Source organism: Mastigoproctus giganteus, chromosome 5 (genome assembly GCF_048544385.1).
Source record: "Mastigoproctus giganteus isolate SK-2022 chromosome 5, ASM4854438v1, whole genome shotgun sequence".
Lineage (NCBI taxonomy): Eukaryota > Metazoa > Arthropoda > Arachnida > Uropygi > Thelyphonidae > Mastigoproctus > Mastigoproctus giganteus.
In genome coordinates this window covers 44,942,631-44,966,027 of record NC_143579.1, presented here as the reverse complement: position 1 = coordinate 44,966,027, position 23,397 = coordinate 44,942,631, and the positions used below count along the sequence as shown (strand labels likewise).

At 38.7% G+C, this 23,397-nt stretch overlaps 1 protein-coding gene across 2 annotated transcripts in view; it reads right to left on the bottom strand.

Moving 5' to 3' along the window:
• Window positions 1–20,752, bottom strand: part of Usp5 (ubiquitin specific protease 5) — a 241,766-nt gene extending 221,014 nt beyond the window's left edge. The window contains exon 1 of one of the 2 annotated variants that reach the window (XM_090374004.1): window positions 20,561–20,752. In XM_090374004.1, coding sequence (XP_090230130.1) covers window positions 20,561–20,665 — 105 coding nt within the window. In that variant the 5' untranslated portion in view covers window positions 20,666–20,752. The remainder of the gene's footprint in view (window positions 1–20,560) is intronic. The other variant, XM_090374003.1, reaches the window with a different exon arrangement.
• Between the last annotated feature and the right edge of the window lie 2,645 nt (window positions 20,753–23,397).

Here is a 23,397-nt window from a genome sequence, read left to right as displayed (position 1 = left end):
AGGTAGTGTCGCTTGAGTTGCTAGGCCGAGTTATAGGCATAAAATAATTTAGTCATATTTAATTTTTGGTATTTGGAGCTTTTGCTGGCGTGTAGATAGAGAGGGAGGGGAGACAGAAGACTGGGGGGGGGAGTAAAGACATGTATAGGGCCGATAAGGTAGGTGGCCCCAGCTTTCAGAGGGACATGCCCATGGCCCACCAGGAGGGAAGTAAGAGGGGAGGGTAAAGGACGAAAGATCATCCCCCAGGGAGTTTGAAGTAAAGGATGAAGAGGGGAAGAGTACCCTCTTTGGTTCGCCATATGGCTGTTTGCAGCAGCTGCTGCATTTCTAAATTCAAGTTTGTCACATATGGGGCAAGCCCTGTCCTTGTATTCTTCATCTTTGATTAGGACCAGACAGGACAATGAACCCTTTCTTGCATTGTCCTGTCTGGTGCTCAGGATGGAATCTGGTTTCTGTCTTAATGGCGGAGCAATCAAACATTGTAGATGACGATCAAGGTCCTTCTCCTGGCAAAGAGGTCCTATACAAATTGGGATATTGCTCTATATCTGTCCTCCATGTCTATAAAATGGGACTCCGGTCCTTTTGGTAGGTATCTTATTTTAGTTATAAGTACCCCTCTGAGATGCTCGTATTGTGATCATTCATAAACTATGTAATTCCAGGTCTCCGCTTCACCATAGGTACAGTTGGAGTTACCAGTGAGTCCGAATCTGTGCAGCTTTTCATTGTAGGGTCCGTGTGCTGTTATCAGGGATGTCAAATGGTACCATAGGAAGTACCAGGCCGGTAGGTTTGGATATATTTTTTAGAGATCTGGTATGAATTTCCTGGTTATTTTGCCCTTGGTGGTCTCCATCCATCTCGATTGCCAAAGGTTTAAAAGGTGGTTCTGTAGTCTTACTTTCTAGTTTTTCAGGTTTCCTGTTGGGTCAATCATATAGCCCTGATGAGTGGCAGCCACTCCCTGAGCCAACAGGAACAGCAGTCCTGCCTGAACAGCCTCCAAATCCAGTGGGAGCGCACCAGCTAATACCTGTAGAGCTGGGATACTAACTGTGCTGCAAGCATGCGTTTTTGGGAAACACACTGCGGCTGCGTAGGTGATTGCCAGTAAGAAGGAAACGAGGGTTTTTTTCCTTTAGTCCCGAGTCTTTCTTTGTGCTTCTAGCTACCAGCTAGGAGCATCCTCTGATTTTTTCCCTTATACTTTTCAAGTGTGGCTGGAACGTTAGGTTGTTAGCATTAGAAGAGACATTTGATGCAAGAAAGCAAGCTTATGCAGCATCAGCCAAAAAAAAAAAAAAAAAACACTGCTCCCATTTCACATCTCCATTGGTTCCAAATACCTGTCCAAGCTCAGCCTTAAATTTATTTAGGCTATAAACTTCCACAACAAGATGGAAGTCTGTTCCACCGATCAATTACCTGCTGGTTAAAGGAAAAACTTCTGCACATCTATCCTACAACTGTCTTTCCTCAATTTGAATTTATGCACTCTCAGTGATTATTCTGATCAAGAGAAAGAATCCCATCAGCACTGAGCATGCTCAAACCATTCAAGGCTTTATACACCTCAATTAAATCACTTCGCAAGTCCCTAGTCTCCAGGCACTGTAATCTGCAAAACTTAAGCCTTCCTTCGTATAAGCAACACTTCATTCTATTCACTAATCTTGTTGCCCTTCTCTATACTCGTTCCAACAGCTCTACATCCTTCTTAAAATGAGGCCTCCAGACTTGTATACAGTCCTCGAGGTGTGGCCTGTCCACTGCCTTATACAAGGGGATAATCACCTCCTGATCCCTGCTAGAAAAATTCCTGTATATCATTGACAAGAAACCATGAGCTACTCTTGCAGACCATCTATACTGCTCAGAAAACTTCATATCTGGTGCACAATTACCCCCAAGTCCTTTTCATTCTCTACCACCGTCAGTGTAGTACCACAAAGTTGATACATTACTCTAGGGTTACTACTTCCCATATGTAGTACTTTACATTTGTCAATGGTAAACTTCATTTGCCACCTCTCAGCCCATCTGCTCAACTTTCCTAGATCCCGTTGCAGCAGTGTCATTAGTGTCATTAACAACCCTGATAACCTTCTTATCATATCACAATTGGACATTAAGCCTGATATACCATCATCAATATCATTTATAAATACAGAAAAGAATAATGGACCCAACACTGAACCCTGAGGGACTCCACTGATAACCTTAGTCCACAAAAAAGCAGTGTCCATTGATTACCACTCTTGTCTTCTCTCACTCAACCATCCCTTTATCCAAAACACCAATTTGCCTCCAATGCCACACTGCTCAAATTTGTGCAGCAGTCTTCCATGTGCAACAGTATCAAAAGCCTTTCTAAGATCCAAATATATGATATCAAAGTTATTCTCTGCATTCAGTTCCTTTGTGACCACATCATATTATCCAATCAAATTGGTCAGACAAGTCTTCCTCTTAACAAAACCATGCTGTGTCCATGCAATAACTGAAGTCTTGTCTAGATGATCCTGCAATGCTTCTTTAACCAGTGTCTCCATTAACTTCCCTGGAACAGAAATTAAACTAACAGGTCAATAATTACTTGTGTCACCCTTTGATCCTCTCTTTGTGAATTGGGGTCACATTTGCACACCTCCAGTCCATGGGTACCTCCCCGGAGTCCAAGGAAGCTCTCATAATTATGGCTGTTTGCTTACTTCAGTTAATATAACTACAGGATAGATCCCATTCCCTGGATGCCTTTTTTATGTTAATCTTCAACAATTTCTCGTCCACTTTCCTCTCAGTTATTACAAAATCATCTAACTCACTGCCAGAGTTTAATTCACCTCTTGCATTCCCCTCCCTGAATAACTCCTTCTGTGTGAATGTAGATGCAAAATACTCATTTAGTTTGTTAGCCACCTGAGCAGGATCATCAACAGTTAAACCATCAATATACAGTGGACTAATGTGATTCATCCCTTTCTTTCTAGAGTTTACATAGGTAACGAACTCTTTGCTGTTTTTCTTTGCATCCTTTGCCAAAGATTTCTCATAATCTGCCTTTGCCTGCCTAATCTCCTTTGTGACTTGGTTACAGACCAGCTTATATCTATCATAGGACTTCCATGTCACCCATTAATTTATATGAATCCGATGCAAATTTCTTCTCTGCCACATGTCTCATTAGACTATGGTGGTCGGAGACATCACTGTCTCAAACCACCGTAGTCGCCTTTACGAAATCAAAAACCTTCCCTTTACTCCTGATGGTAGTTACCTCTTTGAGTAAATCTCACTTCAGCACATTGTGATCACTGCCACCTAGTGGTTCCTTTATCTGCAGATTCTTAATGCATGAAGAATCACTACTGATAATCAGATCAAGAGTATTACTCCCTCTAGTTGCTTCCCAAACATGCTGATGTAGAAAACAATCATCCAATAAATCCACAAAAGCTTGTTGTTTGTTATTTGGTTTTTAGGAGCATTAGCAACTAAGGCCATATTGCTCCGGGATATGCGGTGGTCATTCCCTGACCTTTCCGCATCCTCCGTATTTGGTGGTGACGGGCTCGAACCCCGGTCTAATCAAGAAGCGTGTGCTACGCACTGCTGCTCCTTCCCACCTGGCTACGGAGGCGCCATCCACAAAAGCCTTTGCTAGCGTGTGAGTGACCAACCCACAAATTCCAGTCAATATCCGGGAAATTAAAATCCCCCATTATAAGACTCTCTGATTTACTGGCCCACTCCATTTCCCTGTACAGTTTTTTATTATACTCATCAGAGTCATTAGGCCTATAACATACTCCTACTCTCAATTTTGATCTCCCAGTGCTTATGTCACACCAAACTGACTCGACACTGCACTGTCCAGCGATGTCGCTTGGCTGCACTTCCTTGGATTTTATGTGTTTCTTAACTAATAGCATAACCCCCTCCTCCCTTCCTATCCTTCTTGTACACATTGTACTCCCCAAATTCCAATTCTGCATTCCTTATATCTGTAAGACCACATCTCTGATATTCCAACAATATCTGCCTTTGATGTTTTGACCAACATCTCAAATTCATCAAAGTTATTTACCAAACTCCTAGCATTGGTGTATATGCAAGTATACATGCACCTGCTCCTGTCTCTGAAATACCCTGCATCTTGTTTTCCAGGCTGCTGCTCATTCCAATAGAAGCAGTGCAAGAATTACTTTCACCTCTGCCAGCGACTACTGTTAATCTATTAGACCGTATATACCCCCCCCCAAGCTAGCAGTTTTCTGACCCACCTAACACTGCCTCAATAGCATCAGCAAATATTCTTGCACTCTTCTATTTCTTTTTTTAAGTGTATCGCATCCCTGTAACAGTCTCTCCTGTTAACAAGTACAGACCATTCTGAAAAAAATTCTACCCCTTGAGACTTGCATAATCTTTCCAGGGCCGAATTGATCAACAAGGCTCTCATCATATACTCACTGCTATCGTGTCTGGACAGAATTGTAGACACTTTCAAATTCAACCCTAATTCACGGCTTTTTTTTCAACAGTGACCTGTATTTGTTAAGTAATTCCGCCTGTCTCCTACTCTTAATATCATTAGTGTCAACATGTACAACAATATCACCTTTTGTTCCTTTAAAAGATGATATCTGCTGTCTCATCAATCTTTGCCCCTGGCAGACATACCCTGGTCCTGTTCCACCTATCCTTTTTACACACCTTGTTCCCCATTTCCCCGACGATAGAGTCACCAACAACTACTAGTTCCGGTGGGACCAGAGCATTCTGCCTTGGGGGTTGCTGCTGCTGTGTTACGTGATGGTCAGTGCAAGCTCTGGCGTTGATGTGGGCAGGTGAGAGCCTGGGGGCCCCCCTCAAATTAGATCCTTTGAGGGCATCCACCGTGTTCTTCAAGCTCTCATATAGACCCACAACAATGCTGAGTTGTTGCCTGATTTTCTCACACTCCTTACATTGTGCACACACACACAAAGACATTCCCCTCGGCAATATCATGTCCCATACCTGATTGCTCCAGAAACATCAAACAAGCAGTGCATTTTAAAAGGCTGTGATTCAGAGGGCAACTGCCCCTCCCTCCCTCAGTTCTCCCCTGAGCCACAGCACTCCCATTAGCTTGAGCCTTTTGTTTTGTTGCTCTGGTCTGAGTCATGATTTCGATTCAATTTCAATAAAATTTCAATTTCAGTACAAAATTTTAACACTAAACTTATATGCCAATGCAGTTATAACACTATATATCTATATATATATTTTTTCCAGCATCAAGTATTATCTCCGAGTTTCGTTATATAACTTCCGTATCAGTTATGTATTAATTACTAATGTTACATTTATAAAATCTAAGTCATTATATGTATTTAGTTAAAAAAGTACAATTTAATTGACAATGAAGTTTAACAAGATCAATAAATTTTACAGATTAATTGATAATATTATATACTATACTAAGCTAATGCTATCTAGTACAGGATATAACGTTGTATTGTATAACAATGGCGGCAAATTACGAATGGTAAATCTACGGACACTAAGTATTAATTAACTTCCAAAATCTCGCTATCTAAATTCAGAATAAACCAAGGATCTTGACTAGGTCTATAAGCGACTTATAGAATATAATTTAATATAACAATTAAGTCAATAAAGTGGCTAAATATAGCTAAAAACTTTCCGTTCGGCGGAGATGCAAAACTTGTAAAACACGTGGATTGGATGCCCTTACCGATACTAAGTAATAACCTACAAAATCTTTATCAAAGTTAAAATTTAAACTAAGTATCGTAACTAGGAATATAAAGCTACTCTAGAAAATAAGTTAATATGCCAATTTAAGTTAATAAAACAGAAAATTTTTTAAAAAACTTCTCTATTTGCCGGAGCTGTAAAAACTTCGCCTGCACAAGGCTACTCTTTATCCAAGATAACGCCCAAGTACTTAAACTGACTTACGAACTTGATAGTTACATTACTGATTTTGATTTGCAGGGGCTGTTGCAGATTTAAGATCCCTTTCAGGAGGAATGATGAGGTTTTGTCCAGCGATATTCTCAGCTGGTTCTTTGATGCCCATTGCTGTAACTGCTGCGGTGCTTGATTTGCCAGCGCTTCCAGTTGGGCCCTGGAGGCCATCCCCACTGTCAATGCGAGGTCATCAGCAAGGGCGAGCGCACCCACAGGCCCCAGGTCCATCTTCAGGAACTTGTAGAGGATTATGTTCCACAGGAGGGGCCCCAACACCAACCACTGCAAACACCCTCTGTGTATTTCTCTTGTGATTCTTTGGCAGTGTATACTGATCTCCACTCTTCTTTGTGTTAGGTAGTTTTGTATGACTTTGTAGAGGTTGAGCAGCACCCCAGCCTCCCGCAACCTCGTAAGGACGTTTGGCCACGAAAGTGAGTTAAACACTCAAGCAAAGTCAACAGAGATGAGCAGTCCGGAAGGTGCAGGATTTTGTGAGTTTCAGCACTGGTGATAGTAGACCCAGGCTACTATTGTAGCCGTATCCTAGGGACAGGCACCAGGCCAGGTGTTGGTTGCACACACACAAACACCAACGCTTTGCACTTTGTCAGGCCCGAACAAGGTGGAGAGGGGCAAATGCCCAGGAGCCACCGGCGACACCCCCCCCCTTCCTCCCCACGAAAAGTGCCTTTACTGCCACTACATATAAAAATTGGGTCTAATAAAATGTTTAAGGCCACAGATAAAGATTGAGGCTGTTTTTATTATAACATTTAAATAATCCAGATATACTGATGCCAAACTCCATGCCAGTGTTTTCGTAAGACAAAAAACCTCAAGAGTGTTGTGAAAACCTTTAGGCATTCATAAATCAAAGGTTTACAAGGTTGTCAGCGTGCTTGCTAGCACTAAAAAACTAGTTCCAATATCAGTGTGAAAGGTTTCTGCACAGCCACTTGAAATACTTTCCACACCAACTTGACATACTGAGTGAAGAGCAATGTGAAAGGTTATTGATGTTAAAAACGTTTTTACTGGCATTAATCCAAAAATTTTATAAAGAAAAACCATCGTGAAAAATCATTATGAAAATTTATTCCAATTTAATTTACCTTCTATTGGACTAAATTTAATGAAATTTTGCATGGAGCTTCACCTTAGCTCTATACTAGAGGAAAAACTTTCAAACCTCTGAAAATTGCAGTATTTTTTCTAGGATAGTGAAAAATATGAACATGTGACCAAGGAAATTTTCTTGCATAATAAATGGGATAATGTGGACATATAGTATATCGTTGAAAAGCTAAAGAATTTAAAAACAGAAATATACAAAGTTTTAAGATACAAAAAACTTTTGGAAACTGCAAAATGCGTTAATTTAAAAATGCATCTTGTTTCAAGTCACCTGGTGTTTTCAGATTGAATGTAATTTTTTTCCTTACAATTAAACTCTGAGGTTGGAAAAAAGTTCTGCACATTAGCATTAGTAGAGGCATATGATGCAAGAAAGCAAGCTTATGCAGCATCAGCCAAAAAAAAAAAACCCTTCCACTTCACCCCTCCATTCGAAATACCTGTCCAGCTGAGCCTTAAATTTATTTAGGCTATCAACTTCCACAACAAGGGATGAAAGTCTGTTCCACAAACAAACTACCCGCTGGCTAAAGGCAAATTTCCGCACATCTATCCTACATCTGTCTTTCCTCAATTTGAATAGATGCCCTCTCAGGTGATTATTCTGAGCAAGAGGCAGTATCCCACCAGCATTGAGCATGCTCAAACCATTCGAGGCTTTATACACCTCTATCAGATCACCTCGCCGGTATCTAGTCTCCAGACACTGTAATTTGCAAAACTTAAGCCTTTCTTCGTAAGAGCAACCCTTCGTTCTGTTGCCCTTCTCTGTACTCGTTCCAGCAGCTCTACATCCTTCTTGAAATAAGGCCTCCAGACCTGTATACAGTACTCAAGGTGTGGCCTGACCATTGCCTTATACAAGGAAATAATCACCTCCTTATCCCTGCTCGAAAAATTCCTGTATATCATTGATAAGACACCATGAGCTACTCTTGCAGCCCGTCTGCACTGCTCAGAGAACTTCATATCTGCCTGCACAATTACCCCCCAGGTCCTTTTCATTCTCTACCACTGTCAGTGTAGTACCACAGAGTTGATACGTTGCTCTGGGGTTGCTGTTTCCCATACTTTACATTTGTCAATGTTAAACTTCATTTGTCACCTCTCAGCCCATCTGCTCAACCTTTCCAGATCCTGTTGCAGCAGCATAGCGTCAGTAGCGTCCTTAACAACCCTGCCAACCTTTGTATCGTCTGCAAACTTGGACATTAAGCTTGATATACCATCATCAATATTATTTATAAATACAGAAAACAACAATGGATGCAACACTGAACCCTGAGGGACTCCACTAATAACATTAGTCCACAATGAGCAGTGTCCATTAATTACCACTCTGTCTTCTGCCACTCAACCATCCCTTTATCCATAGCAACAATTTGCCACCAATGCCACACTGCTCCAATTTGTGCAGCAGTCTTCCATGTGCAACAGTATCAAAAGCCTTTCTAAGATCCAAATATATAATATCAAAGTTATTCCCTGCATCCAATTCTTTTGTGACTACATCATAGAATCCAATCAAATTGGTCAGGCAAGACCTTCCCTTAACAAAACCATGCTGTGTCTGAGCTATAACTGATTTCTTGTCAAGATAATCCTGCAGTGCTTCTTTAACCAGTGCTTCCATTAATTTTCCTGGAACAGAAGTTAAACTCACAGGTCTATAATTACTTGTGTCACACTTTGATCCTCCTTTGTGAATTGGGGTTACATTTGCACATCTCCAGTCTGTGGGTACCTCCCCTGAGTCCAAGGAAGCTCTCATAATTATGGCTAACAGATTGCTTACTTCCTTTGCTGCCTCCTTTAATATAACTGGATAGATCCCATCCACCCCAGGTGCCTTTCTTGTATTTATCTTCAACAATTTCTCCTCCACTTTACTCTCAATTATTACAAGATCATCTAGCTCACTGCCAGTGTTTACTTCATCTATGGCATTCCTCTTCCTGAATAACTCCTCATGTGTGAATGTAGATGCAAAATATTGATTTAGTTTGTTAGCTACCTGAGCAGGATCATGAACAGTTGAACCATCGATATCAAGTGGATCAATCTGATTCATCCCCTTTCTTCTAGAGTTTACATAAGTAAAGAACTCCTTGCTGTCTTTCTTTGCATCCTTTGCCAAAGATTTCTTGTAATCTGCCTTCGCCTGCCTAACCTCCTTTGTAACTTGTTTACAGATCAACTTATATCTATCATAGGTTTCTGTGTCACATGTTAATTTATATGCAACCCATGCATTTTTCTTCTCTGCCATATGTCTCATTAGTTCATCTGACATCCATTTAGGCCTGAACAATAATTTATGAAAACATTTATGAAAACCTTCTTTAACTTCGACATCTCATCAGATCTTTCAATAAATACTACACATATTGGAACAACTGTAGATGGTGTATTTAGTTGTGAACTAAAATCTCTTCAATGTAAAAATTATATATCCTACTTTAGTCATCACAGACCAATATTTTCAGTAACCGATATGTAATTATTAATAATAAAATAAAAACAATGTTATATTATTATTATTATTAGCTATATGGTGCAAGGAAGCCTGAAGCTTATGCTGCACCAGCTGAAAAAAATTCCTGAGTTACCCAGAGAGAGTCAAAGTAGAAAGGAATCACCAAGAAAGAGAAGAATGATGATATCCAGCTCAGGACCCTAGGTGTGCCAAGCCCATATTCACCAGATGTGAGCCCCTGGGGTTCATGAATTTTATTAATATCTGAAAATTAAAACATTTTAATGCCTGCTGATGACACTTAAATGAAAAACATGTTAAATATGCTAGAGGCAGAATTTTTTTAAAGGTATCAAAAACAAAAAAGCTATGAAGGTAAATGGAATGTAATGATGGCAGACTACTGTCAGTGTTTGAAAAGGGACTCGTGGTCAGGAAGTGTTTCCAAAAGAGTAAAAATTCAACCATTCACAAAAAAAAACAAAAAGAAAAACACCACCACTGAACCATTAAAAGCTGATTTAGTGAGATGATTCAACGTCCATGCCCATTATGTTGTTCTTAATATTCTACACTGAAAACTGTCTGCTGTTGAAGTTTGAAATTGTCTGATGTGCAAAATACAAATACATTTTGCAAAAGGTAGGGGTTTTTTTTTTGCGCAAAAAAACCGATATGATTTAATTGCAGATTTGGAATCAGCATCTAAATATTGCATGACTTCTTACATTAAAAACTGTACCTTAGCTTGCTTAATCTCCTTTGTGACTTGATTACAGATTATCTTATATCCACTATAGGCTTCTGTGTCACCTCAATAATTTATATGCATCCCATGCATTTTACTTCTCTGCCATGAGTTTCATTAGTTCATCTGACATCCACTTAGGCCTAAACCTTGAATAGTATTTCTTAGTTGGTATGAAAAGCCTAGTAGCTTCCAAGATTAATTCCTTAAATGCTTCCCATTTAGAATTTGCTGTTGGTCCCACTGTATAGAATGTCTGAAACCACCAGTCACCTTTATGAAAGCAAAAACCCTTCCCTTTATCCTGATAGTAGTTACATCCTTAAGTAAATCCCACATCAATACACCATGATCACTGCTGATAACGTGATCAAGAGTATTACTCCCTCTGGTTGCATCTCGAACATGCTGCTGCAGAAAACAGTCACACAATAAACCCAAAAAAGTCTTGCTAGTCAGGATCTAACTTGAGGATATGCAGGCCCTAGACAAAGGATTTTTGGGCCCCCTTTAAAAATGTTTATTATGAAAGCCCTACATTAATGGTAAAAAAATAAAGCATATGGCACTCTCGAAAAATTAGGATTACACAATCAAAATAAAAATGTAAAGCAAATCAATCTGCATATATTTCTAAAGAAATATATTTTCAGATTTGTATATATTTCTAAAGAAATATATACAAATCTGAACATATTGGCAGTATGTGCATTTTGACTAGAAGCTACATTACAATTTGAAAGTATATTTTATTTGCAAATTTTATAAGAAACGAGCACTCATGCTCGTCGTTACACTACTGGATACCACTGATTTTGGCTGTGTCCATTATCATTTACAGAATCCCACAAAGTACGGGCCGTAGGCAAAATGGGTATGTGGCTATTTTGCCTAGGGCTAAGATGTTGTTGCTAGTGTGCGAGTGACCAACCACAAGTTCCAGTCAATATCTGGAAAGTTAAAATCCCCCATTATAAGACATTCTGATTTATTGGCCCACTCCATTTCTCTGTACAGCTGTTTGTTATACTCAACAGAGTCACGGAGTCATTAGATCTATAACACACTCCTACTCTCATTTTTTTTCTTTCCCAATGCTTATATCACACAAAGCTGACTCAACATTGCACTGGCCACCCATATCATCAACTGGTTGCACTGCCTTAGATTTTGTTTTTTAACTAATCAGCATAATTCCTCCTCCCTTCCTATCCTGTCAGCCCTTTTTGTACACATTGTACTCCACAAATTCAAATTCTGCATTCCTTACATCTGTGTGACACCACATCTCTGATATCCAAACAATATCTGCATGTGATGTCTTGACCAGCACTTCAAATTCATAAAATTTACTTACTAGAATCCTAGCATTAGTTCACGTACAAGTATACATGCACCTCTTCTTACTCTTAGTTACCCTAACACAGGCCATGCATTTACTTTGTGATTCCCTTCAACCTCTCTCTCTCTCTCTCTCTCTCTCTCTCTCTCTCAGGGTAACTCAGAAATTTTTTTTGGCTGGTGCAGCATAAGCCTCAGGCTTCCTTGCACCATATGGCTAATAATAATTACAAAATGTACTTGCAATACATTTTCTGATTCATATTAGATGTATTAATCAATAACTTTATATGATTAAGGTCACTGATTAAAGACTAATGATGAAATGTTGTTTTTTTTTTTTTTTGTGAATGAGCTGGGCTCTCCAAACAAAATTTAGCACCAAAGCTCCTTGGAAAGTCCGCAATGAATTTCTAATTTGTCATGGAAGGTTACTGGTCCAAAACAATTTGTATTTTACAAAAGCAACGGATTGGAAATAAAAGAAATTGGTCCTTCACCACAGATAGTTTGATGTTTTTGTGGAGGGGGGAAGGAAAAAGGGTCTGTAACAGTTATTTTACACAAATGTTTTAAAATATCTGCAATAACCATACAAAATGCAGTACAACATTAGAGTGGAGGAGAAATTTAACGTGGGAAGTGCGGAACAGTTATCACAGTGTACCGATGCTCAGGTAAATAAATACATTTTTCATCATTGTTTTTCCTTTTATGAGTGGACCTTGATCACAATACAACTCAAGCATGCTTACAGCCTTTCCCCTCTTTAGTACTTTTCAAGAACCTCTATAAGGGGTTTTTCTTGAGTTGTTCTGTGAAGGCTCTATAAACATGTGTTTGTTTTTAGTGTCTGGATAAAATTTACTTTGATGTATCATTATTTCCAATATTTTTCAGATAAGTAAAGTAGGAAAAATAGATCAAAACTGAGAATAGTGCTTTAAAATGATTGGCAGAGAGCATTTAGTTGCTATTTTTCTGGCAACTTTACATCTAAGTTTGATTATCTTTTATAATTTTTTGTGTATTACACTATATGTTACAAACTTCAAGTTTAACATGTATTTTTAAAAAATAGGCCTGCCAAAATACATTATTTGTTGCTTATTCCTGTGTTAATGAAATGTCCTTTCCTACTTAATGCCAATGAGCTAGTTATTGTTGGTGACTCAATTGTCAGGGGAAACAGAAAATATATTGTGCAGTTAAATTTGAAAGTGTCTGAAATCCTGCCCAGATGCAATAGGAGAGAGTATATGATGAGAGCATCAGGTGGTAGATGACTTTCATCAACCGGTGAAATACAACCACTTTGCTTATTGGAGGCTTGAAGTGGTGAAACCCATGTTTAGTCTCTAGAGCAAAGTTTCCGGCATCCCCCTCCCCCATACTTCTCCTTCAACCCATGCACGGTACAAAGTACTATAGGTTTTGATACCTTTCGTGTTTGGGGGGTTTCATAAAAAAAAAAAAATCAATTCAGCCCCTGGAGAGATTGTGCAGGACTCGTGGGGTAGAATTCATCTCAGTGTGGTCTGTGCTTGTTAACATGAGAGATTGTTTCTACGGGGGATGGGATACACTTAAACAGAAAGAGTGTAAAAATATGCTGATGCAATTGAGGCAATGTTAGGTAGGTCGGGAAACTGCTAGTTTGGGGGGGTTCCACAGACTAATAGATTAACAGTAGCCACAGACAGAGGTGGAAATGAATCTTGCACTGCTTCTATTGGAATGAGCAGCAGCCCAGAAAGCAAGTTGCTAGGGATTTTAGGAACTGCTGGGAGTCATGAAACAAGTAAATACATGGGCTGTATTAGAGTAACTAAGAGTAAGAACAGATGCATGTATACCAATGCTAGGAGTATAGCAAATAAATTTGATGAATTTGAAGTGCTGGTTAAGACATCGAAGGCAGATATTGTTCGAGTATCAGAGATGGTGTCACTCAGATATAAGGGATGCAGAATTGGTATTTGGGGAGTACAATGTGTACAAAAAGGATAGACAGGATAGGAAGGAAGGGGGGGGGGTTATGCTGTTAGTTAAGAAACACATAAAATTTAAGGAAGTGCATCTAATTGATGTTGGTGGACAATGCAATGTTGAGTCTGTTTGGTGTGACATAAGCACTGGGAAAGGAAAAATGAGGGTAGGAGTTTCTTATAGGCCTAATGACTGATGAGTACAATGATCAATTATACAGAGAAATAGAATGCACTTGTAAATAAGTGTCTTATAATGGAGGATTTTACCTTCCCAGATATAGACTGGAACTTGTGGGTTGGTCACCTGTACACTAACAAGGCTTTTATGGATTTATTGGATAACTGTTTTCTACAGCAGCATTTAGAGAGGCAACAAGAGGAAGTAACATTCTTGATCTGATTATCAGCAGTGATTATTCATGCATTAAGAATTTACAGATAAAAGTACCACTAGGAGGCAGTGTACTGATGTGGGATTTACTTAAAAATGTACAACCATCAGGGTAAAGGGAAAGGTTTTTGCTTTCGTAAAGGCAACTACAGTGGTCTCAGAGATTTTTTAGGTTCTATACAGTGGGACCAACCAATGATGTTACCAACAGCAAAATCTAAATGGGAAGCATTCAAGGAAGTAATTTTGGAAGCTACTAGGCTTTTTGTTCCAACTACGAAATACTGCTCTAGGTTTAGGCTGAAATAGATGTCATATGAACTAATGAGACTTGTGACAAAGAAGAAAAATGCATAGGATGCACATAAATTGTCAGGCGACACAGAAGCCTATGGTAGATACAAGCTAGTCTGTAATCAGGTCACAAATGAGGTTTGACAAGCAAAGGCAGATTATGAAAAATCTTTGGCAAAGGATGCAAAGAAAAAAAAGCAAAGACTTCTTTACTTATATAAACTCTAAAAGGAAGGTTGGTTGGAATCATGTTGGTCCACTTGGTATTAGTGGTTTGACTGTAGATGATCATTCTCAGATAGCTGCAGAACTAAATGAGTATTTTGCATCTACATTCACATACGAGGAGTTATTCAAGGAGGAGAGAGCCACATGTTTATCAACATCTAACAGGGAGTTAAATGATTTTTGTAATAACTGAGAGCAAAGTGGAGGAGAAATTGTTGAAGTTAAACAAAAAGAAAGGCACTTGGGGTAGATATAATCTATCCAATTATATTAAAGGAGGTGGCAAACAAAGTAACCAAACCCTTAGCCAAAATTATGAGAGCATCCTTGGACTCAGGGGAAATCCCCATGGACTGGAGATGTGCAAATGTATATCCAATTCACAAAGGGAGGATCAAAGGGTGACAAGAGTAATTACAGCCCTTGTAGTTTGATTTCCAGGGAAAATAATGGAATCACTGGTTAAAGAAGCATTACAGGATCATCTAGACAAGACAGCAGTAATAATTCAGACACAGCATAGGTTTGTCAAGGGGAAGTCTTGTCTAACCAATTTGATTGGATACTATGATGTGGTCACAAAGGAACTGGATGCAAAAAATATTGATATCATATACTTGGATTTCAGGAAAGCTAATGCTAATGGATAAAAGGATGGTTGAGTAGGAGAAGACAGAGTGGTAGTCAATGGATACTGCCCTATGTGGACTAATGTTATTGGTGGTGTCCCTATGAGTTTGGTGATGGGACCATTGTTGTTTTATATATTATCAATGATATTGATGAAGGTATATCAGACTTAATGTCCAAGTTTTCAGATGATACAAAGGTTGGCAGGATTGTTAATAACAGTAATAACAGTATGCTGCTGCAACAGGACTTGAAAAAGTTGGTTAGATGGGCTGAGAAACGGCAACTAAAGTTTAACATTGACAAATGCAAAGTACTGCATAAGGGTAGCAGTAACCCCAGAGAAATGTACCAACTGGGTGGTGTTACACTCAGAGTAGTGGAGAATAAAAGAGACCTGGGGGTAATTGTGCAATCAGAAATTAAATTTTCTGAACAGTGCAGACAGGCTGGCAGAGTAGGTCATGGAGTCTTGTCAATGATATACAGAAATTTTGCAAGCAGGGATAAGGAGGTGATTATCCCCTTGTACAAGGCAATGATCAGGCAACAACTTGAGTACTGTGTACAGGTCTGGAAGCCTCATTTTAAGAAGGATGTAGAGTTGCTAGAATGAGTACAGATAAGGCAACAAGACTGGTGAAGGGAACAAAGGGATGCTCTAAAGAAGGAAGGCTTAAGTTCTGCAAACTGTTCTGGAGACAAGGCATCTGCTAGGCGATCCGGTTGAGGTGTATAAGGCCTTGAGTGGATTGAGAAGGCTCAATGCTGATAGGATTAATCCTCATGCTCAGATTACAAATCTGAGGGGGCATAGATTCAAACTGAAGAAAGACAGTTGTAGAATAGATGTGCGGAAGTTTGCCTTTAGCCAGCAGGTAGTTGATTGCTGGAACAAACTTCCATCTGTTGTTGTGGAAGTTGATAACTTAAATAAATTCAAGGCAGAACTAGCCAAACATTTGGAACAAATGGATCAGTGAAATGGGAAGGGTTTTTTTTTTTTTTTGGCTGATGCTGTATAAGCTTGCTTTCTTGCATCATGTGCTTCTGCTAATGCTAATAATAGTCTTCAGAATTATATCTGAGGTTAAGTGAAAAATATATCCTTTCATAAATGATATGATACTTTTGCTCCAACACATTGGGGTAAAATATTACCTGATGTGTCCTGAAAATAATAAATAATAGGAAATTTCTAATTTAACTTGATCAACCTTCACTATGAATATAACTGACTTCAAATAAATATTCCTTGTGTAAATCTTTTAGTTTTGAATACATCATCATGCACATTTCCCAAAGATAAAAAAATATAAATAAAATAATAAACATATATGTATATATTACTTGACAAGTACAGGTCACTGATGAAAAAAAGCCGTGAATTAGGGTTGAAATTGAAAGTGTCTGCAATTCTGCCCAGACACGATAGGAGGGAGTATATGATGAGAGCCCTGTCAATCAATTCGGCCCTGGAAAGATTGTGCAGGGCTCAAGGGGTAGAATTTTTTTCAGCCTGGTCTGTACTTGTTAACAGGAGAGACTGCTTCTACAGGGATGGGATACACTTAAATAGAAAGGGTGCAAGAATGTTTGCTGATGCTATCGAGGCAATGTTAGGTGGGTCGGAAAACTGCTAGATTGGGGGGATACAAGGACTAATAGATTAACAGTAGCCACTGGCAGAGGTGAAAGTGATTCTTGCACTGCTTCTATTGGAATGAGCCGCAGCCTGGAAAATAAGATGCAGGATATTTCAGAGACTGCTGGGAATCATTGGGGTACAAGTAAACACATGGGTTGTGTTAGGGTAGCTAAGAAAAAGAACAGGTGCATGTATACTTGTGTGTACACCAATGCTAGGAGTTTAGTAAATAAATTTGATGAATTTGAGGTATTGCTCAAAACATCAAAGGCAGATATTGTGGGGATTTCAGAGACGTGGTGTCACACAGATATAAGAAATGCAGAACTGGAATTTGGGGAGTACAATGTGTACAGAAAGGATAGACAGGATAGGAAGGGAGGAGGGGTTATGCTATTAATTAAGAAACACATAAAATCCAAGGAAGTGAAGCCAGTCGACATCGCTGGACAGTGCAGTGTCGAGTCAGTTTGGTGTGACATAAGCATTGGGAGATCAAAATTGAGAGTAGGAGTGTGCTATAGGCCTAATGACTCTGATGAGTATAATAAGAAACTGTTCGGAGAAATAGAGTGGGCCAGTAAATCAGAGAGTCTTATAATGGGGGATTTTAATTTCCCAGATATTGACTGGAATTTGGGGGCTGGTCACTCACACAGTAGCAAGGCTTTTGTGGATTTATTGGATGATTGTTTTCTACATCAGCATGTTCGGGAGGCAACTAGAGGGAGTAATACTCTTGATTTGATTATCAGTAGTGATTCTTCATGCATTCAGAATCTGCAGATAAATGAACCACTTGGTGGCAGTGATCACAGTGTGCTGAAGTGGGAGTTACTCAAAGAGGTAACTACCATTAGGGGTAAAGGGAAGGGGTATTGCTTTCGTAAAGGCGACTACAATGGACTGAGACAGTATTTAAATTCTATACAGTGGGATCAACTGATGATATTGCCAACAGCAAATTCAAAATGGGAAGCATTCAAAGAACTTATCGTGGAAGCTACTAGGCTTTACATACCAACTAAGAAATATTGTTCAAGGTTTAGGCCTAAATGGTTGTCAGATGAACTAATGAGGCATATGGCAGAGAAGAAAAATGCATGGGATACATACAAATTAACACGTGACACGGATGCCTATGATAGATACAAGTTGATCTGTAACCAAGTTACAAAGGAGGTTAGGCAGGCGAAGGCAGATTACGAGAGATCCTTGGCAAGGGATGCGAAGAAAAACAGCAAAGAGTTCTTTACTTATGTAAACTCTAGAAGGAAGGGGATGAATCAGATTGGTCCACTTGAGATCGATGGGTCAACTGTTGATGACCCTGCTCGGGTAGCTAACAAACTAAATGAATATTTTGCATCGACATTCACACATGAGGAGTTATTCAGCGAGGGGAATGCCAGAGGTGTATTCAACTCTAGCAGTAAGCTAGAGAATCTTGTAATAACTGAGAGCAAAGTGGAGGAGAAATTGTTGAAGATAAACACAAGAAAGGCACCTGGGGTGGATGGGATCTATCCAGTTATATTAAAGGAGGCAGCAAAGGAGGTAAGCAAACCCTTAGCCATAATTATGAGAGCTTCCTTGGACTCAGGGGAGGTACCCATTGACTGGAGATGTGCAAATGTGACCCCAATTCACAAAGGGGGATCAAAGGCTGACACAAGTAATTATAGACCTGTGAGTTTAACTTCTGTTCCCGGAAAATTAATGGAGGCACTGGTGAAAGAAGCACTGCAGGATCATCTAGACAAGACTTCAGTTATAGCTAGGACACAGCATGGTTTTGTTAAGGGGAAGTCTTGCCTGACCAATTTGATTGGATACTATGATGCAGTCACAAAAGAACTGGATGCAGGGAATAACTTTGATATTATATACTTGGATCTTAGAAAGGCTTTTGATACTGTTGCACATGGAAGACTGCTGCACAAATTGGAGCAGTGTGGCATTGGAGGCAAGTTGCTGCTATGGATAAAGGGGTGGTTGAGGGGGAGAAGACAGAGAGTGGTAATCAATGGACACTGCTCATCGTGGACTAATGTTATTAGTGGAGTCCCTCAGGGTTCAGTATTGGGGCCTTTATTGTTTTCTGTATTTATAAATGATATTGATGATGGTATATCAGGCTTAATGTCCAAGTTTGCAGACGATACAAAGGTTGGCAGGGTTGTCAAGGACACTACTGACACTATGCTGCTGCAACAGGATTTGGAAAGGTTGAGCAGATGGGCTTCGAGGTGGCAAATGAAGTTTAACATTGACAAATGTAAAGTACTACATATGGGAAACAGCAACCCCAGAGCAACGTATCAACTCTGTGGTACTACACTGACAGTGGTAGAGAATGAAAGGGACCTGGGGGTGGTGGTGCAGGCAGATATGAAGTTCTCTGAGCAGTGCAGACGAGCTGCAAGAGTAGCTCATGGTGTATTGTCAATGATATATAGAAATTTTTCTAGCAGGGATAAGGAGGTGATTATTCCCTTGTATAAGGCAATGGTCAGGCCACACCTAGAGTACTGTATACAGGCCTGGAGGCCTCATTTCAGGAAGGATGTAGAGCTGCTGGAACGAGTACAGAGAAGGGCAACTAGATTGGTGAATGGGACAAAGGGGTTCTCTTACGAAGAAAGGCTTAAGTTTTGCAAATTACAGTGTCTGGAAACTAGGCACCAGCGGGGTGATCTGATAGAGGTGTACAAAGCCTTGAATGGTTTGAGCATGCTCAATGCTGATGGGATTCTTCCTCTAGCTCAGAAAAATCACCTGAGAGGGCATAAATTCAAATTGAGGAAAGACAGATGTAGGATAGATGTGCGGAAATTTGCCTTTAGCCAGCGGGTGGTTGGTGGGTGGAACAGACTTCCATCCCTTGTCGTGGAAGTTGATAGCCTAAATAAGTTTAAGGCTCAGCTGGACAGGTATTTCGAACGAACAGAGGGGTGAAGTGGAAGTGGTTATTTTTATTTATTTATGTTACTTTTTTTTTTTTTTTTTTTTTTTTTTTGGCTGATGCTGCATAAGCTTGCTTTCTTGCATCAAATGCCTCTACTAATGCTAATGCTAATGCTAATGCTAATATAGCGAATTTAATAATAACGACTAAAGATATCTCTATCTGAACAGCAGCTAATTCTGTCAAAGTTATATTTAACTATTCCGAAAAATCTGAATGATCTCTGAAAACAACCAAATGGAAACTGAAAGATAAGAATAATCATCAAGAGGCTGGAGGAATTTTTATATCTGAAATTAAAAGGATATAACTTCGCCGAGACCTATGTTTATCTTTGCAATCTCTGCGGCTTCATATTCAGATAACATTTTGAGGATACAGTGGTATTCAAGTTTCTTTATAAAAGTATGTGGTGCCAATATCACAAAAAAGGGTTAAGAAAACTTAAGCAAAAAGAATGTATAACATCATATCTACACAAACCTAATTTGTACGAATTTGATAAAATGCACGTGGCATTTCTGTACTAATTCCATCTCTTAGTATTAACATTCAAATGAATATAAAAGAACATTCTGGTGAATAGGTTAACTTACTTTGCAAAGTAACTCAACAAAAATGCAAACATCATCGTCTATTAGGCTTAAGAATCAAATCATCACATTTTTAGAAAAATATTAGATAAAATGAAATGATAACAGAAACATGTTAACGTACCGGAGTATCAAAGGAAAACACGCATTCATCTTTATAAATCTTCTCCCCAACCGTTGGTACTCGCAATTTGTCAAGATGATTTGCTAAAATTTTAGTTACGTCCATAACCAAACTAACACTTCGGTTTACAGACAGCGAGATATTTTGATTGCCACCTAAACCGTTTCAAAAATCCGTCCCTAGGAAAACATATGGCGTAAAGCATCTTCGTTAATATCCCTATTTTGGTGATATATAAATTTTTCCCTCAATACTTTTATTTCTTTAATGTCTTTGTGACGATAACTACTTTGTGGATATTGATATTTTCCAAAAAAATAAAAAAATATTTATTTTATTTTTCGTTTTTACTCGTTTAATGCTTACTCTAAAGATGTCTAGAAACATGTATGCATTTTCCATTGTATACACGCTGCTTGAAGTTCCACTGAAAACTTCTTGTTTCAAAAATCAGGTATTGAGAATACGGTATCCCCTCCAGATAAATGACGCTGCCAATATCTAAATTTCACAGATACTCTGAAAGCTTTTTTTTTTTTTTTTTTTTTTTGAAATCTCGTTTAATTCATTCAATATACACTTTGTGGACACACTATTCGAGTGTGTGTGTGTTACTATCAAGAAAAGCAGTGGCATAGCAAATACAATTCATAATATCATTCACACCTCTTGATAAATGTATGTAACACTTGGACATACAACTTTACAAAACAGTCCAATGGAGTAAGATCAGGCCATTGCCCCTAATCCATTATACACGGAAAGACGCTTAAGGAGGAGATCCCATGTCTCGCTGTCCACATTCTTGTTGTTGTTAGCTTACATGAGCTTCTTATGAAGACCTCACAAATATGCTCCAAAATCTTATTACTGACGGTAATAAAATTATGAAGCCTACCAGTGCTCTTAACCTTCTACAGTATTCAATACCTATAACTTTTCTTATACCAAGATTAAACGGATTTTCCGTTTAGAATATAGTTCTTAAATTATTTCAGATAATTAATTTAGACAGCTGAATTTTATTTCATGAAATGACAGTACAATAAACATTTCTTCCCCACAAGCGTTTGATGGAATCAGGCATCAGGAGAACGTCGAAACAGGATCAAGTGATCAAACGAATAGCGACCGAAACGGATTTGTCTCAGTGGGCCAATTTCCAACATCTAGAAACACATAATGCCATCCCTGCCTGCATTTTTTTGTCTGGAGCATGATTAGCAGATGATTATTATTATTATTAGCCATATCAGTCTCAGGTGATAACAGCAAAGTCTTTTCTCCTGTAGACCCGGTTTTTCATCCATTAAGATAGGAAACCCATTCGTAAAAACACACCTGATACACTTGGACGGATGCGGTTTAGGCCATATTCGCCATATATAATATGTCTGTAAATTGCACGTGTTCGGTGGTCGACTTGCAGTTTGCTGAACCAAAAACCCTAATTTCTGGGAGAAAAACCATTTTATTTATTTTATTTTATTTTTTTTTCATCCTAGCCTGAGATCGATTAAGTCAGCCACGTTAAAGACCGATAAATTTCGTCGAGTCGTTGACCGGACTTGAACACAGGTCATTTACACCTAGTGTGGCAAGGATGATGATTGTACCAACAACATGTATAGTATCTTCTGTATAGCGGCTCCAGGAACATAAGTTCATCTCCGCCCTGTTACTCTGTGATGATACAAAACTCTGTAAAGCGGCCAGAAACGTGTAGTGTTATGTTTGTGTATATTATGTGTTGGTTAGTTGTTTCTGGCCTCTTTGCCACCGGGCAGGCGGTCTCCTGGAAAGCGTGCCCGGTGTACGTCTACACCACGAGGAGGTGTGCCACAACTGGATATGTCCTTAGTCAAGTGGAGATAGACCATTACAATCTTTGTTTTCCCTAAAGAGGGCGAAGTCCCGCGCCCACTGGAGATAGTGCTATACCAGTGGGTGCCAGCAAATCCCGTACCCACAGTTACCCAAACTTAGGGTACCAGCATAGAGGAAAAAATTAATAAATAAAATCATAATTTAAAAAAAAATAGTAAATAAATATAACAAAAAAAGTTAGTTAAAAAAAAGTAAAATTAAATAAACTAAGGAAAATTTATAGATAAGAGTAGGAAAGAAAAATAAATAAACATTTTTTTACAAAATAATAAAATGAAATAAAACAGTATTAAAAAAAAAAAAAATATATATATATATATATATATATATGGATACAAAGTAAAAGAAAAAAAGGAAACTGCTAATAAAATAAATAAATAAAATGATGGTGAAGTAAAATTATATAAAATAAAATAACATAAATAAAATTAAAAAAAAAAAAAACAGTTGCCCAGACTTTCTTCTATTTTCTCTAGCCGGTACGGCGAAAGAAAATAGAAGGAAAAAAAATTACACAAAAGTAAATAAATAATATATATTAAAAAATAAATAAATAAAATTAAAAAAAAAAGAAAAGAGAAAAAATATGTAAATAGATTTAAAATAAAAGTGAATTGTCTAAGATTGTACAAATCTCACACCTACTGGAGGCAGTGCAATACTAGTGGGCTTCCTTCGAAATATATCTGATCTTCGTAATGAAGATACGACGAAGGTTCTCATATAGCTGGCAGTCGTAGACAAGGTGATGCCAGCTCTCAAGCCTCCCGCAGGTACATGTTGGGTCCTCTGTGATACTGAGAGCAGCGAGTTTAGCATTTAAAGAACCATATCCTATAAATGCTAAACCAAGTCCTATAAAAACAATAGCATTTATAGAACCAGTAAGTAAAAACATTTTTTATAGGCCTGGCGAAAACCATGGTGGGGTACTGGGGAAGGTTCTATTA